This window comes from Mus pahari, chromosome 13 (assembly GCF_900095145.1).
Source record: "Mus pahari chromosome 13, PAHARI_EIJ_v1.1, whole genome shotgun sequence".
Lineage (NCBI taxonomy): Eukaryota > Metazoa > Chordata > Mammalia > Rodentia > Muridae > Mus > Mus pahari.
Window position 1 is genome coordinate 28,034,857 of NC_034602.1, and position 16,534 is coordinate 28,051,390.

The following is a 16,534-nucleotide window of genomic DNA, read 5'->3' on the forward strand; positions in this document are numbered from 1 at the left end:
TTTTTTGGTTTTTCGAGACAGGGTTTCTCTGTGTAGCCCTGGCTGTCCTGGAACTCACTTTGTAGACCAGGTTGGCCTCGAACTCAGAAATCCGCTTGCCTCTGCCTCCCGAGTGCTGGGATTAAAGGCGTGCGCCACCATGCCCGGCACATTCTAAGTTTTTACTTGAAATGATTCACTTTCTGAGGTTTTGAATGTGAACTTAGTGCTTGCCTCTGGCTTTCAGAGTTTGCCTGTCATACATTGCCAGTTGCAAATGGGCATCTCTGGGCTTCGTTGGCAGTGGCAGCTTTTATGGTCACCCTGCCTCATTTGTTCAGTTTTGATTGTAGTAGTTGGAAGCCTGCCTTTCAGACGTATGAGAAATAAAACATGGCTGTCTATGTTAACCCTTATAAATTAAATGCATTTATTTTTAAAGTTAAATAAGACCTGGCTGAGGTGTGAGCAGAGGGTTCAAGGCCACCCTGGTTTATAGAGGGAGCTTTAACTCAACAAACAAAGGAGTAAGGTGCAGTGGCACAGCCAGCAATCCAGGGCTGGCAGGGAGGCCCTTTCTCAAAAAATAAGATAAATAAGTAAATAAATAAAAAGGGAGAAAAACATAAAACAAAAAGTGGCCAATGCTTGTTTGGGAGCTTGGAGGTGGATATTTCCAGGCTTGCTTCACTCTACATACTTGCCATGGAGTTCCTGTATTGTTTTAAAGCTGTTCTGACTGCCAGATAGGATTAGATACATACTGAATCCCTTGGTTCCTGTCTGGAGTCACTCCTGGTAGCATTATTTTACGTATTTATGTATTAAATGAGTCTTGTCTTTCCATTCATTTCTACCTACCTTTTGAAGGAGTTTGTCAGAACAGGGGAAGGGTGCTGCTTCCCGTGCAGCTTGCCTTTCCTCTTGCTGCTTTAGGCCATCGTCATGTGAGCCTCTTACTTAATCATAGTCTGTATCCGTATGGACTGCATGACCCGTATACTACTCTGTGGTCTGATCCTCCTGCTTTGTGGGCTGTAGCAGAGTCACAGTCACAATTGCTGTGCTGTTTTTTGGGTCTTATGCATTTCATAGGTTTTGACTTGTTGGCAATTTGGGAAATATCAGGGACTCCAACTCCATTAGAGGATACATTTTGGGCTGGTTCTTCATCCGATGGCAGCGTTGTTTCCTGTTGCTAGCCTTATTCGGATGTGGGCAGGTCACCTGGGTACCTCAGGGTATGTCTGCACAGTCTGCACAGGTTCATGTGTATACCCAGTAGGACACATTGCAGGCCAGCCCCAGCTATCTTATTGTGTTGGGGAACATCTTGAGATGTGGATGTAACACAGGGCCTCTTAGGACAGATAATCAGGGGTCCACTCAACTACACACCTAGCTTACATGAAAGCTATTACTCCAGCTTCTTACAAATTTAACTTTCCTCATTAGTCACTTCTCTTGTTGCTGCAACAATGTATCTGACAGAGCAGCTTCAGAGAGGAAGGGCTTGCGTGGCTCTGTGCGGGATGCCTGTGTCCTGAGCACTCCCTTCCTGTCAGGCAGGCGCAGGCAGGGACGCGTGCATCTCTTAGAAACAGAGTTTTGAGACTTGGGAATTTGTGGGGCTTTGAGAAGAAATTGCTTAGCATTGGACTTTCCCTCCTTGCTGATGGCTGCTCACCCTATGCTGGGATGTGTTTCCCTTGGTGGAGGAGATACTGAAGCCTTCCCACTTGAGTTTTGCACACCTCAATGTGTAAGCTGTAAAGATCTGGGCCACCTTCTGGATTTTATTGCAAGTGCATTAAGGGGTAGAGATAAAGGTATTAAGGGTATGTTGACGTCTTCCAGGGAAGGAAGGAATCTGCAGTTCAGTCTGTGTATTGTGAACTTTTCTGTGTCCTCAGGTATTTCACTCCGGCTTGCTTTTCATGCTGTGTGGCAGGAATGCCGTGGGGAGTAAACCTATCTCGTATGAGTCCCTAGTGTGTTCATGGCCCAGCACTATGAAAGGCAGATCTGAGGGTCTGTGCCATTGTCCTCTCTCTAGCTCATCTAGCTCATGGACAGTTTAGTTAAGAGGTTTTTGTTTTGTTTTGTTTTGTTGTTTTGTTTGTTTGTTTGTTTTAAAATATACAGTAGGTGAAAATCTTGGCAACTGTAAGGAAGGGAGATGGAGAAAGTCATGCTTTTTAAGTTAAGATGGAACAGAAATAGCTTGTTAGAAGAAGAGAAAGCATTTCTAGGAGTGGAATGGGCTAGTGAAGAGCCTAAAGCACTGGAGTCTTCACAGATGAACACTGCTGTTCTGCGAGCTCTGGTCCCTAACCCAGGCGTGCACAGGTTTTGTTTCAGTCGGAGGCTTTAGTCAGGTACAGAACTAGCTTCTGAGTCTGTATTGCTTGGAGTTCGTTTTGGGCAGCCAGGAGTGTGATACCAGGCTTTCATGATCTTGCTTTCCTAGTCCTGGCTGCTGTACTCACTGAGGTCGGTCTTAGTCAGAGGCTGCCTGACGTGTGCTTACATTTGGGCTTTTCCACACCTTAGCTGGTGAAAGGTCTGCTCTGTGTGTGCTGACCTAGCATGGGGACTTCGCTTTTCCTCTAGGATGTCAGAACGTGTAGTCCTCAGTGACAGTGGATGCCTGCTGTCCTTTGATTACATAAAGTTGGACAGTTCTCACTCCTGATACCCCTCTCATTTTGTTGTGAGCAATGGTGGCCAGCACACTGCTGTGTTTACCAAATGCAGTTGCATGGAGGGTCCTGTTAATTGGATCTTCTTGTGGATATTAAGCTTGAGTGTGGCTTTTGGACAGGAAGGGACTTGTTTCAACCAGCATTAGCAAGTGACAATTCAGATTCTTTTCTGTCTTGCAGTGGCTGAGCTACTCATAAATGAAAAGCCAGACCAGAGGGAGAGTCCCTTCTTCATGAGTCTCCAGGCTCTTCAGCAAAGCTGTCCAGTGTGCCTGCCCTTCTTTCCTGGGCGAGGGGGATGGGGAGGCGGGTCTTTGTCACCATTTACACATGGAATACTCTAAATACTTTGTCTCCTATTCAGCCCAGGCACACCTGGTTCTCTAGTCGGTGCCTCAAGAGTAGTTGCTGGTGTGAGCTGACTGTCCCTAGCCCTACTGACGCTGACTCCCTCTGGTGCTCACCCCTTGCCAGTGTGTGATCTGAGGCTCCAGGCCTACCATCCAAATGATTTGGGGGTTCCTCGTTTCATAAGCTGTCATTTAATCATGTGCATGTTTGTGTTTTCTGGGTTGTGTTCTCAAGTACTTGAGAGCCACCCCACCCCCCCACCCCCCCACCCCCCCCACCCCCCCCCCCGGCTGTGGGACAGAATAGGCTGCCCTCTGGCTACCACTGTGGCCTTTTCATGCTTGACAGGAGAAAGCTGCCTTGGTCTTTGCTTGCTTTTTTTGTGTCATACATTCTCAGTTTGCAGATGTATCAGGCAGACCTGCTGTTTGGGATCTTTTGTTACTTCTGAATGCTCTGGCATAAGTTCAGGATCAGGTTGTCAACCAATCAGTCAGGAGGGCAGAGAACTTGTTGAGCCTCAGTAACATAAGCTAATCTTAGGCCAGAGGCCAGGCATGGTGGTGCAAGCCTTTAATCCCAGCACTCAGGAGACAGAGGCAGATGGATCTCTGTGAGTCTGAGGCTAGCTTGGTCTACAGAGTGAGCTCTAGGACAGCCATGGCTATCTACATAGTGAGACCCAGTCTCCCCAAACCAAAACACAACAAAAGAATGTAAGCAAATCCCTGTATGCTCTGCTCTGATTGTTGTAGGGTAACATTTTCTGAGGTTACATGGGAATGGCTTGCTTAGTGTAGTACCAAAGTATAGTCCCTCACCATTCCTGTCTGCTCCTCCCATGGGTGTGCTCCTGACTCTGCACCTCAGTTGGTGCCTTTTGCTTTTGAAATCTGCCTTGGCCATGGGCCCTGGCAGTGTAGTCCTGTAATGTCTGTGCACTCCTAAGCAAGACCTCTCCTCCCTCTTCTGCTGTCTGCTCAGGAAGAGGGAGGCCCCACTGGGCCAAGTGTCTGTGTGCTCCCGAAAAGCCCCTATCTCCCCCACGCCTGATGTGTTTCTGGGAGGAGGGAGGTCTCACCAGGCCAGGCTCTTGCATACCAAGTCTCTTTGGTCTACAGGGGGAGCTGGTGACGGCCTCCAAAGCCATCATTGAGAAGGAATACCAGCCCCATGTAATTGTGAGCACCACAGGTCCCAACCCCTTCAACACGCTGACAGACCGTGAACTGGAAGAATACAGACGAGAGGTGGAGCGGAAGCAGAAGGGCTCTGAAGGTGAGTGCTCCTGAGATCTGATGTAGGGCAGCCCCAGAAAGCAGGAGGAAGTGTCTAGAAGGTTAGACTCTGTGAGAAGTGTTTTGTATGCAGCACAAATCTTGTTTGGCTAATGCCTGAGCATTATACCCTCACGGACCTACTCCAATGTTTGCGCTATGAGGAAAGAGTTACAATGTTCAACACCCTGGGAACAGTGCTTGTCAGGATGGACATGTGCACAGCATATGTAACATCACAAAACAAAACAAAACAAAACAAAAAAAACCGCATATGTAACATCACAAAACAGGGTCAAGGGGTTCTGCTAGAGATTGGCCTCAGCTCTAAGACTTCCTCCACCTATGTGGAGGTTATGTGCAGAGCTGGTCGTTTCTGTCTATTTGATGTTACCAATTTAGATTAGTTACTGAGAAAGACCTCTTAAATATTATGTTTAAGCAATACTTACTTTTTCTTCATGCAGTATTTCTGCCAATGTTTCCCTGAGAAGAGGGCTCCTGATTCACTGATTCATGATGCAGGGGTAGACACCATTCAGGTGCTGTCTCAGATGCTCAGACATCTGAGCTCATCCTTAAGTCCCTGGGTAATGGGCTGGTTCCCAGTTGCTTGAGAAGAGAGCCTGCAGCTGGAAGGGTGACCACTACGGGAGCAGGGTATACATGGCAAAGTCTGGGATTGGGCCACGGTCTGCAAGTTTTCAGGTCTCAGAATTGAGGCTTTTGGTTGGACCATGGTCTATGTGCAGATGAAAGTCCTCATTATGGTTCTCATAGCTTGGGCCTTCTAGGCATAGTCTGTTCCTCCATACCCTTGTCCTGTGGCCCTAGACTGTGGATTAGATGGTTGGGAATGCTCCTATCCAGGGGTGGCCATAGCGTGTGAGTTAGTGTACTGACTATTCTGTTGTGTTCCAGACCATGTCAAGAATAGCGCTGCCTGCTGCTGTGGCCATTTTTCCAACTCTTTTGACAACATTGGTCATGATTTTCTCAAAAGTTATAGAACAGTTGTACAACAAATTGAAACAGACAGGGCTAAGTTTCAGAACTTGACAGAAGAAGTACCTCCAAACCCTGAAAACCAGCCCTAACATTTGAGAACTAACAGAAGCAGGCCTGTGTGCTGCGGGACAGCGTTAGTGTGGGCCCACATTACCCTCGCCCTGAGTTTTCTGCTCACCATACACTGGGAACTATTTACTGATACTGGGAGGAGCCTGGGGCAGAGATGCTGTGCTCATGAACATTCACGACAGTGTCCTTAGAGCCATGAGCTGAGACACATCCAAGTGCTTTGTATGAATACCAAGGGTGCTCCTTAGCTGTCCTCCCAGGCACAGCTTTGCAGACAGTTGTTAGTGCAGAGGGAGGATCACCAAATGGAGACAGTCTCACTTGAACTAGCTTAACCCTATTTGGTCTTGTTTTAGATTAAGTGCTGCATTGTGTAGTTGCTGAAGAAATGTGAGTTACAGGAAAAGTAGTTCCTTAGTTATTCAGTGTATGCAGGCAGCAGTGGGAGCACCATAGGAGCACACCCGCCCACCCACTCCAATTCTTGCTTGCCATTGGTGTAGCTCTTGGCAGAGGGGTGGAGCTTGCTGGAGGAGGGTAAGGCTAGGCCTGTGGATAGGAGCTGTTCCCATGGTTTTCTCAGGAGGGCATCAGTAGAAGGCCAAGAAGCTGCTCCTGTCAGAGACCCTGATGAGCTTAGGAGAGTGGTTAGTGTTCAGAGTAAGCACACAGAATAGATTATTGGTGGGAAATGTTCTATATAATAAACTCAAGTCCTAAATAATTCTTGTGTGACTTCCTAGTTGACAGTGTGTACCCAGAGGGGCTTCTCACTCACACACCTGGTCATCTTAGGGAACCTTCTACTGAGGGAAGATTTTTATATGAAAGGTGGAGATTCGAGAAAAATTGATAATAATTGATATGTATTTTCCTTAAATGAGAAGCAAACATGGGGTTTTTTGGGTCTGGGGCCCCAGTTTCCTATTTTTTTCCTCTGGTTTTCATCAGTCTAGTTTACTTTAGAAAATTAAAGCAGCGCTGGAGTTGACAAGTCTGAACTACTGCGGGCATCTGGGGTGTCCCAGCACTCGGTTTTGCTGCACAAAGCTGATGAGTTCATGTGAAATCCAGACACGGTAGCACATGCACCTGTAGACAGACTTTCCCGAAGCCAGGGGCTAGCTAGCTCGGAGGACACAGCAGCATACAACAAAGGTGAGGCCATGTCTCCGAGCCTGTGGAAGATGAGAACTGACAGCTGGGCTGTCTTCTGACCTCACAGACGCTTTGCATTTACTTGTGTGAGCACACAGAACAGATTATTTGTGGGAAACATTTTATATAAGAAACTAAAACTCTAAAGAATGCTAGTGTGACTTCCTGGTTGGCCAGTGCAGGTGTCATTTGTATCCAGAGGGGCTTCTTACTCATAGAGGACATGGCCAACAGTCAGTTGCATGACAGCCCTGACTGGAAGATTCTCTTTGAATAATCGGAATTATTTTATTTGTGTGTGCATGAATGTAGGTATACACGTGCCATTGTGAGTAGTCAGAGGACGGCTTGTGGGGTATATGTACTCCCAGGTTTTAATTCAGGTTGTCGGGCTATGTGGCAGTTGCTTTTTTACCTGCTAAGCCACCTTTCTGCCCTGAAGGTTGTCTTTGTAATAAGGATAGAAGTTAGCCAGTGTGGCGGGTGGCTCATGCCTGTAGTCCTGCACTTAAGGTGCTGAAGCAGGGTAGTTGCTAGGTGAAGCCATAGCTGATAGTTTTTTGAATTTCAGTCAGTCCCTCAGTTGTGTGAATAAGAGCAGACCCCAGGCTGGGGGTCTACCTTGCTTCCTGAAATGCATCCTGGGAATCTCTGCAGCCTGAAAGGGGCTGGCGGAAGGGCTGCTCTGCTGCTAAGGAAGGGGAGAGCTCTCCTGTGTTCAGTCTCCACACCATAGACTAACTTTATTTACATCTGTAGAGAACCTGGATGAGACAAGAGAGCAGAAAGAGAAGAGTCCTCCAGACCAGTCAGCTATCCCCAACACTCCTCCCAGTACTCCGGTCAAGCTTGAAGAAGGTGAGTCCTGCGGTGAGGCTGTGGTGAGGCGGAGTGGCTGCCCTGGTATGAAGGGTTGCATGGCCTGTGCACTGGCAATGGAATGTGGCACCGTTCCATGACCATGGATGAGGAAGTGTGCATTTCTACAAAGCCAGTGCTGCACAGAGGTCTGGAAACCAGCTGTTTCTCCAGTACTTGCTCTGTCTGGGGCAGCCTGAGTCATGGAGCTGTTGTGAGTGGGGGAGGGCACACTTGGGGGTGCTGCCCACCATCTTGTCCTGTCAGTTTTACCCTCTGCCTGCACACTCCCGGCGTTGGCCAGAGTCCTTTGACACCTCGGTGCCGTCAGTTGTGTGGGGCTGTGAGACTCTAGGCCTGCTGCACTGATCAGTTCTCTGAGAGTGCTGTATGTGCCCCCTCTGCCTCTCAGGCCACCGCATGTATGTGTTGTGTGGTCCAACACGTGACACATTTGTCCCTTAGTCTCCCATGTGCGTCTGTGTCTCCTGGCTCCTCTCACCCCAGTCTGTGGTCTATAAGAGTGGCTTGGCCTTTCTTCTTATGTAACCCAATGGCTGTGATTGAATGCATAGATTCTCTACTTGTGCTTTCTTTCTTGTGGCCGCCTTACAGCAGGAGACGGATGTGCTAAAGAGTACCTGTTACCCTAGTAAGTACCCGCGCCTGCCTCTGCTCTAACCAGGTGCTTGCGCTATGCCTTGCTTTCCTGCTTCTCTGTTGCTTATGTTTTCTGTATATCCAAATAAAAACAGAAGACCTCATGAGCATGGCCAGGCTCTCAGTGACCTGTTTAGTCACTAGAGTGCTGAAGGGTGGTGCCAGCTTCCACAGAGCTGCCCAGCATACTCTGAGCCCCAGAAAACTCTTCACTTCTGAGCATATTTCTTGATTGCTTAGTGGGGTACTTTTGCCATACAGGGTCAGGAGTGGATGCTAACTGGGTTCTAACAGGGTGGATTCTGCTAACTGGTGTTTATGGAGGCCTGTTTGAACCTGTGCTTAAGTTGGGATTAACAACTAACTTAATGGGCTGGAGTGATAGTTGGCCTGCAGTGAGCCCTGGTGCTAGGTGTATGGAGCCTCTGGGCTTGCAGTCTCCACTCTCCCAGTTATCCTGGGTCAGAGGGTAGCCGTCAGGGTGCTATGTGGGGCATCGCCAGCCTCCTGAGCTTAAGCCCTCAGGTTCGAGGCTTGGAGCCCTCAGTGCCCAGGCCGCTCCTAACCCATGCTTAGCTCAGCTGCTCTGGGCCTGATCTTTGGCTTGGTTTTTAAGTACTAAATGGTTTGGTGTTGCCTAACATGCCAATTGCTTATAACTTTACAGACTAAATGTCTACAATACTGGTGCCCCCCGGTCAATGTAGAAATGTGTTGTGCCCTAGATGGAAACCTGCCTTCACTCTGTTACATTTGATCTTTATGTTTAGCTATTCGAATTGTGAGGGCAGCCTGTCTTACAGTTCATTTCATAGCTAACCATACTTTGATATTATTGCATTAGGGGTCTCATAGTTGACTCCTGGCTTTCTACTGTCTGCCGTGGGGGAGACCCAGTGTTGTAGAACGGAATTTAGGCTTAATTCCTGGACACTAATACACCAGCAAACCTCTCTTCGTTGTCCAGTAGAGTAACATGTCCTGATGTCTTTTTGCAGAAGTGGCAGGCCATAGCTCTGGCTCCTGTCTGTCTGTTCTTCATGAGAAGGTACTAGAACCCCTCTGAGATTGAGTCTACATTTCATAATGTGCTACATCCAGCTGTAGAGTAGACCATATGCCAAGTGTTTGATCTAGGAATATCTAGAAACTACCAGACGTTGACAGCTCTGGCCCATGCTCTTATTTCCAGCCGCACTGGCCAGATTGTAACTCATTTCTCTTGTGGTCCCCATCAGACCTTCCCCAGGAGCCGACATCCAGGGATGACAGTGATGCCGCCACCTTGAAGCCGACGCCCCCCGACCTCTCCCCTGATGAGCCTTCAGAAGCACTTGCCTTCCCAGCAGTGGAGGAGGAAGCCCATGCTACCCCAGACCCCATTCCGCCCCCTGCTGAGGCTGACCCTGAGCCAGCCTCAGCCTCTGCTCCAGGAGCTGAAGAGGTAGCTTCCCCTGCCACTGAGGAGGGGTCTCCCATGGACCCTGGAAGCGATGGGTCTCCAGGCAAGTCCCCATCCAAAAAGAAGAAGAAGTTCCGCACCCCGTCCTTCCTGAAGAAGAGCAAGAAGAAGAGTGACTCCTGAAGGCCCACCCTGCATACAGTCATGTCTACAGGCCTGGCTCTGCCAGGATTCCCTCTTCTTGTCTTGTGTTCTATCCTCTCGTGTAATGGAATGCAAACAGCCAAGACCTCCATGTAACTAGAGCCCCCTCCCATGTATGGTCAGCCCCTGCACCAGTGCTAACCCAGTTGTGTGCTCAGCCTCCCTACCCTGGCCTTGGGTTCTGTGGGGAGTTGGGCTTAGCCTGCACCTGTGAGTTGTGCCCCCCTGCAGGAGGGGGACACTGAATCCTGGTCCTGGCTGGAAGGCATTGGAGGCTTCTGCCAGCTCTGGTTACAGCGTCACCCTCCTGAGCCTTGCCTCTCACTCTTCTGTCTGTCGTGAGTATCGAATTGTCTGCTCAGTTTCCCTCCACCCTGTGGAGTCTCAGGTGGCTGATTTGGACTCGGCTTTTGCTGGCATCCTCTGCTTGGTGATGTCAGTTATCCCATACACAGGTATCCACATACCCCAGCCATGGACTGAGAAAACACTCTCATGTCCGTCAGCGGCCCAGGGCACTGTGGCTGCCTTAAAGAAATGGGTTACACCTGCTGCCCTAGCAGTGAACAACCCTGTGTATACCCAGCACAACGCTATGCATGGTCTAACTGGTGACCCTATGACCAAAACCACATTCAGGCGCTCATAGTTGATCTTACTGGGGTCTTGGATTCCCATCTTAGGGAACAGAAACCAGGAGGGGGAAGAGTCCGTTCTAAAACTTTCTTTCAGCAGGTTTGCAATTTAGCTTACATTTAACTGTGAATTTGAATAGGCCGCTCTTTGTGTTAGTTTTTGTTGTAGAGCCTGTGACAGACTGCAGCAGAACACTCTTGACTTATATGGGGAGGTTTTGTAGTAACAGGGACCTTAACTGAGTCTGATGATGCCCTGGTTTTGATAAAGGGTAACTCATGGTAGAAGCCAGCCTTGGAGGTACCATCTAATAATGTCTTGCATCATTCATAGAGCCCATGACCTCTTGATCCATCCTTTATGAATTTTTAGTTAACCTTCATCTCTGGAAAAGGGCTTAGTGGGAAGTGCCGAGTGTCAGGTGGAATTCTAATGGGGCCTTGTTCAGGAGCTGCCACTGCCAGCCTGGCTAGAGTAAGGAAGCCTGCTGGAGCCCTCCACACACCCCTGCTGGGGTTGGGCCTGCAGAGCAGGGGCTCGGGGTGTGGACAGAGCCCTGTGACCCTCCCATGGGGCGCCAAGCAGGGCCCCACAGCCTGTTGCACTGCTAGTCTCACCAGTCACCGAGGTGGCCTGAGCTCTCGCCTGGTCCCGAGTTCCCTCATCCGGACTCTTCCTCATCCTTCCTTCTGACCCTTCCTGTATCCCACATATGCAATGACTCTTCTCACTTTTGTAGTCTAATTCTTTGTATTACACATGAAATATCGTTGCATATATGGGCAGACTTGGAGGACAGGTCCTGTGTGTCCTCTCCTCATTGTAACAGGTTTTACTCACAAATAAAAGTCTTTAAGCAGTTTCCTTGTCTAAGGTTGGGGAGCAGCTCTGCATTTTTACGCCTTTGTTCCCTTAGTTTATTTGACTGTGCTTAGGTCTGTGTCTGGAGCACACATGTCTGTTCTGTGTTGTGAGCATGGATGCCAGGGGAAAACCCGAGTAGTGTATTCTCCTACCATATGGGTTCCGGTGATCAACTTCAGGTCATTAGGCTTGGTGGCAGATGCTCTTCTTGTCTGCTAGGATACTTTGCTGGCCCTAAAATAGTGCTTCCTAAGTGTTTGTCCTGTGTTAAGAACTAAGTCTTTTTTCTTTAAGTTTTGTTTTTTGAAACAGGGTTTTTCTATGTAGCCCTGGCTGTCTTGGAACTCTATAGACCAGGCTGGCCTTGAACTCACAGAAATCCTCCTGCCTCTGCCTCCTGAGTGCTGTGGTCAAACACATATGCCACCACTGCCTGTCTTTTTAATGTTTATTTTTCCCTGTTTACTTATTTATATTGTTTTTCCTGTATATCTGTCTGTGTGAGGGTGCCAGATCCTCCAGATTTGAGTTACAGACATTGTAAGCTGCCATGGAGATTCTGGGAATTGAACCTGGGACCTCTGGAAGAGCAGCCAGTGTTCTTAACCGCTGAGCCATCTCTCCAACCCAGGCTTTTAATTCTTGGTCAGATGTCACCAGTAGCTATGAACTTGGGGTCCCTTGTAACTTATACTTAAAGCTGCCTTTTCTGCCACAGACACAACCTTATTGTGAAGTTGGGGTGTGGCGGCGTTGTCACTGATGGAGAGGAGCTTGGTAGGCCTCACCCCTCTTCCCATTAGAAGTTAAGGTTGGGGCTAGAGAGTAAGAGCACTGACTGTTCTTCCAGAGGTCCTGAGTTCAATTCCCAGCAACCACATGGTGGCTCACAACCATCTGTAATGGGATCCCATGCCCTCTTCTGGTGTGTCTGAGGAGAGTGACAGTGTACTCACATTAAAAGAAAAAGTTAAGGTTGCTGTGGGAGGGGAGTCATTCACTACAGCAATGTGGCCCACGCTCCAGTAAATAACCGGACATCATACCCACACTAACTAAATTCCAGTGGGCCACCAAAAAAAGAGGGGAGGGAGTTGTTCGAAAGTGGTTCTTCAATGGGGTAGTTATATTACCATATATCACTTAGCACACAACTGTCAAAGAATAGTAAGACAGAAAAGCACTTGGTACAAAATAGCTGCTTTATTTGATCATTCAGAAGAATGAGAGATAAAAAAAAAAAAAAATCGGAAGCCTAAAAGGCTTTGGAGTAAGAAAAGGGTGTAGCTGCCCAGGTTTGCCATCCTGAGAGAGAGAGAGGAGGGGTGTGGTGAGCCTCCCTGGGCCCGGAGGGAGGAGTGTGCTAGGAGTGGAGTGGTCAGGGCCCAGGTTCCCACCAGCAGCTGGACAGCTGGGGTTGGGTGTGGCAGCTCAGCTACTCCTCTTTGAAAGTCTGTGCCGGATGCTTCAGCTTCCTCAGGAGTAAGAGGGGGAGCAGGAAGAGCGCCGAGCACACAGTGAAGCAGACCTGGGCCCCAGTCAGCCAGTACACTGTGGAGAGAGGTGCCCACCTAGGCTTCACAGCCCTGTTCCTGCACCACTACCCTCCTCCTCCCCCTCAGGCCTAGGACTGAGCAGAACAGGCAGCTGGGGAAGGCTGCAGTGGGGACTCAGCGAGTTGTCAGCGCCAGCCTGTAGCACTTACCTGAGGCAGCCACCACGGGCCCCACCGCCCTGCCTAGGGCGCCTAGGCTCCGCAGTATGCCCATGATTGTGCCTTTTTGCCCTGGAGAACCTGAAGGGGGAGGACTTGTCAGATGCCTGTTGGCTCTCTCCTACCCTGCGTAGCCTTTTGGGGAGGGCTCTCACCATAACTGGAGACCATGGTGGACAGACCAGGCACCACAACGGCAGCAGCTGGTGGGAGAGTATGGGAGGCACTGTTAGCCTAGGAGAGGCACGAGGATGTCTGCCCTAGGCCTGGCAGAGCCCACTCACTCACCAAAGGAGTAGAGCATCAGTCCCAAGCCCAACGTAGGCAGCGAGTGCGCCCAGCCAATTAAGAGGAAGGCTGGTACCAGCAGCAGCATTGCCTAGGGCAGACAGAAATCTCAGGACAGGGTTTACAGCCTGTCAGGAGTCCTCACTGTAGAGGAAGTAAGTCCCTTACCCGTGTCACAGCTGCCGCTTCCTTGCCAGGGCTGATCCGCCGGGCGTAGGTGCCCTGTATGGTGGCCATGGTGAGGCCGATGAAGAAAAACATCTTGCCCTGCTGCAGGCTAGGAGGTGGAGGGTGAGCACCCAGCCCCCTAGGCCACCAACTGCCTGGGGGATGGGCAAGGCCACCAGCCAGAGTGCTGGGAGGGGTACCACCAAGGCTTCCTGGACCCGGGGTCTGAGAACCTCGAAGCCACTAAGATGGAGACCTACCTGCTGAACTGGAAGCGCTGGTGTGCCAGGAAGCTGAGTGTGTACTCCAGGCCTGAGAACAGGAAAAGGTAGAGGAAGTAGACGAGACCCAAACGGCGTAAGTTTCTGAGTCCTGCAAGGCAACACAGGCCACAGGTTAATCCTTGTTCACACTGGGTAGTGAAGACTGGAGAGCTCAGTCCGGGGTAAGCCTCCTTACTGTGCTCAGCGGGTGGGTCATCACTGTGAGCCACAGCTGCAAAACGAAGCAGGGCCAGGGGGCTGAGCAGGTGGGCAGCAGTGTGGAAGCCCAGGGTGACAGAAGATGCCTGTGGGAGAAGTGAGGGCTGGCCAGGAGGCTGGGAGCACATAGCCTGGCAGCTTAGGGACAGGAACTGTCAGGCAATAGGGACCGAGATCCAGGAAACCCAAGAGGTGCTGTGATGTTAGCAGCTTGAGGGCAGGCCAGTCTCCCCTGCCAATGGTACCGATAAGAAAGGAAACCCCTTCCAGCCCCCAGGAGCCCTCCCGGGACCCAGGCCTACCCGCTTTTCCTGGGGCAATGTCTCTGGCAAGAAGCAGAAGATGAACAACATATCAGAGATGGCAAAAAGCAGGCTGATCCAGGGCACCATTTCCACAGACAGGAATGCTCCGAGCATGGGACCCAGAGTAAAGGCCAAGGAGAAGGCTACCCCGATGACTGCCTAGGGAAAAGATGACCCGAGCTAGGCATGGAGTCTGAAGCCCAGACATCAATCCCCGCCCTAGGTCTGTTCACTCACCATGCCTTGGCTGCGGGTTGGAGGTGAGCCTAGGTCAGCGACAATGGCTGTGGAGAGGTTAACGTTCCCCTTGCTGATGCCTCCGATCACTCTGGAGGCCAAGAAGGCCTTAAAGCTCCGAGAGGTAGCCCACACTGCATAGGAGATGGCCAAACCTGTCTGCCAATGGGTGGAGGCCAAGTGGCAGGATCGGTCACTTGCGGCCAGGAAGCACCCAGAGCAAGGCAGCCAAGCACGGAACAACCCTCAGACCCGGGCCACTTGTGTCCCTGTACTTTCCTTAAGTGTATTTAGCTTGGTGTAACACCAGGGGCCAGAAGATCCCTCCAGAAGGGATGGGAGCCCACTGTTGGCAGGGGAACCCCACAGCTGCATTCGCTCCCCTCTGCCTGTTGACAGCTGGGTCCAGAGGCTTACCAGGGACAACATCATCACTGGGCGCCTCCCCAGGTAGTCAGAGGCAGCTCCTGTGAGGGGTGCTGAGAAGAACTGCAGGAGGGAGAAGACTGAGCCGATGAGACCTGAGAGACAGAGGATCAGTCCTAGAGTGTAGACCACATTTAGCCCTACACTCACAGGCCATCGGCTGAAGCTCATTGGCTTAGTTTAAAAAAAAAAAAAAAAGCGCCAACCAACCAAAAACAAAAAAAGACAGCAAAATCACCACCCCCCTCGAAAAAAACCCCAAACAACCCAGACCTTTCAGTTAAAGGAGGCAGGAACCCAGGGAGGATGGTTGACCAAGAGCCTAGGCGGAACTAGCTCTCCAAAAGGCTGTGGGCCCCAGCATGGCACACAGCGACATACCTCCGAACAGGACGCTGTTGTACCTCTTTTCCGCTGGCATCCCGATGGCTGTAGCAAACCAGTCTACCCCACGCTGCCAGGAGCCATAGAGGGGGTCCTGGGTAACGAACGAGGAAAGTAACTCCAGCTGGATAAATCTGTGATAGGCTAGGCACGGGGAGCGCGCCCGCCTTGGGGGAGGGGCTCACTTGTTCGCGGCCGTGTCTCTCCAGCAGCCCAGGCAGCAGAGGCAGCAACAGCGTGAACGCCAGGAGGTCGAGTAGCAGACCCAGGAAGAGCACGATGATCACGCGACGCTCGGACGCGGGCCGAGGCCGTATAGGCGGACGAGGTGTACAGCTCGCATCCCCTGCCCATCCCATGGTAGAAGCTCCAACCCTGCTGGGGGAAAGAGGGTGTGGTGATGACGGCCCCGTTTACCTTACACTTGAAAACTGAATCTGCAGGTTCTTGCCAGTCATAACAGAAGTGGTTCCAATGCGGTCCTGGCACACACTTCAAGGCCCGACTCCCTTACCAACCTAGGGCAGCAATAAGCTCAGGGCCGCGGTGGTCAGGGCGCCCCCTGTTGTGAAGCGGGTAACGGGGAGAAGACCGGAATCCCTGGTTGGGAAGTCGCAGGCGCCCTGAGCTCCTGTTCGTGTGCCACTTCGGCCTCCTCACACGATATCCAAACCTTTGCTTCCTACCTACCCACCTGGGACCTGTGCACGTGGGCCGCAGCTCCTGGCGGGGACAAACGGGTGGATGGACAGGGAACCTCCCTGGATAGCGGCCACACCCCGGAGGCTTCGGAGCAGGCACCTCCTCTTCCGGGAGGCCAGGCTGTGGCGGGAACTGGGTTTGGAGTCTCCCAGCAGCCAAGTATAGTAGAGTAGGCTTGCAGGCTTCCAGATGCATTAGAAACAAGCGGTGAAGTCCTCAAGAGCTAAGTGTATCTAAGAGACAGCTTGTCTGTGCAGTTCAGTCTCCTTGCTACTTATGTATCTTTTGAATCAGGGTCTCATGTAGCCACGGTTGACCTTGAGTTCCTGATCCTCCTACTTTAGCTTACTCTTTAACCATGCTGGAGTTGGGCATGGGCGATGCACACCTCCAGTACCAGCACTCAGTGGAGACAGAAAGAACAGGATTCAATTATCCTCAGTCAACTCTGAAGTATGAGGACAGGCAGAGCAGTGCATGAGACCCTGTCTCTAAAACCCAAAACAAAGATTCATCTTTTAGACAGATGAACCACTCAAGTCCTATCCCTTCAATGCTGCTAACCTCTTCAAGCCATACCGTCCATAGGTTGTGCTCTTTGCCAAGGACACACTGGATGCACTCTTGGATGATAAGCTCTTCTAGCTGGATTGT

At 50.6% G+C, this 16,534-nt stretch overlaps 2 protein-coding genes across 21 annotated transcripts in view; one reads left to right on the forward strand and one right to left on the reverse strand.

The window, feature by feature from the left end:
• Nucleotides 1–11,183, forward strand: part of Add1 (adducin 1) — a 64,771-nt gene extending 53,588 nt beyond the window's left edge. For 4 of the 19 annotated variants that reach the window (XM_029545361.1, XM_029545366.1, XM_029545367.1 and 1 more), the window contains 3 exons: nt 4,157–4,313; nt 7,310–7,408; nt 8,027–8,061. In XM_029545361.1, the coding sequence (XP_029401221.1) occupies nt 4,157–4,313; nt 7,310–7,408; nt 8,027–8,061 (291 nt within the window). Of the gene's footprint in view, nt 1–4,156; nt 4,314–7,309; nt 7,409–8,023; nt 8,062–9,066; nt 9,117–9,306 lie in introns of those variants that run through there. The other 15 variants (XM_029545359.1, XM_029545365.1, XM_029545368.1 and 12 more) reach the window with 9 other exon arrangements.
• A 1,174-nt stretch (nt 11,184–12,357) lies between these two features.
• On the reverse strand, nt 12,358–15,981 carry Mfsd10 (major facilitator superfamily domain containing 10). 2 transcript variants are annotated; one of them, XM_029545370.1, is made up of 13 exons: nt 15,873–15,981; nt 15,364–15,553; nt 15,176–15,272; nt 14,786–14,889; nt 14,369–14,527; nt 14,129–14,290; nt 13,804–13,912; nt 13,605–13,716; nt 13,345–13,453; nt 13,177–13,267; nt 13,044–13,091; nt 12,880–12,969; nt 12,358–12,725 (listed from the first exon to the last, which is right to left on the reverse strand). In XM_029545370.1, the coding sequence occupies exons 2-13, from the start codon at nt 15,535–15,537 to the stop codon at nt 12,610–12,612; spliced, it is 1,371 nt and encodes a 456-aa protein (XP_029401230.1). In that variant the 5' UTR covers nt 15,538–15,553; nt 15,873–15,981; the 3' UTR covers nt 12,358–12,609. The 2 variants fall into 2 exon arrangements, with proteins under 2 accessions (XP_029401230.1, XP_021066362.1); XM_021210703.2 differs by having other exon boundaries at nt 15,697–15,977.
• Nucleotides 15,982–16,534: the final 553 nt, after the last annotated feature.

Bases quoted from the DNA above. Each gene is read 5' to 3' on its own strand.
- Mfsd10 (XM_029545370.1), bottom strand. From the start codon at position 15,537: ATGGGATGGGCAGGGGATGCGAGCTGTACACCTCGTCCGCCTATACGG. The intron at 15,273-15,363 runs GTGAGCCCCTCC...TTCGTTACCCAG, and splicing joins AGAGACACGGCCGCGAACAA to GACCCCCTCTATGGCTCCTG. The intron at 13,913-14,128 runs GTAGGCCTGGGT...CTTCTCCCACAG, and splicing joins CATTGCCCCAGGAAAAGCGG to GCATCTTCTGTCACCCTGGG.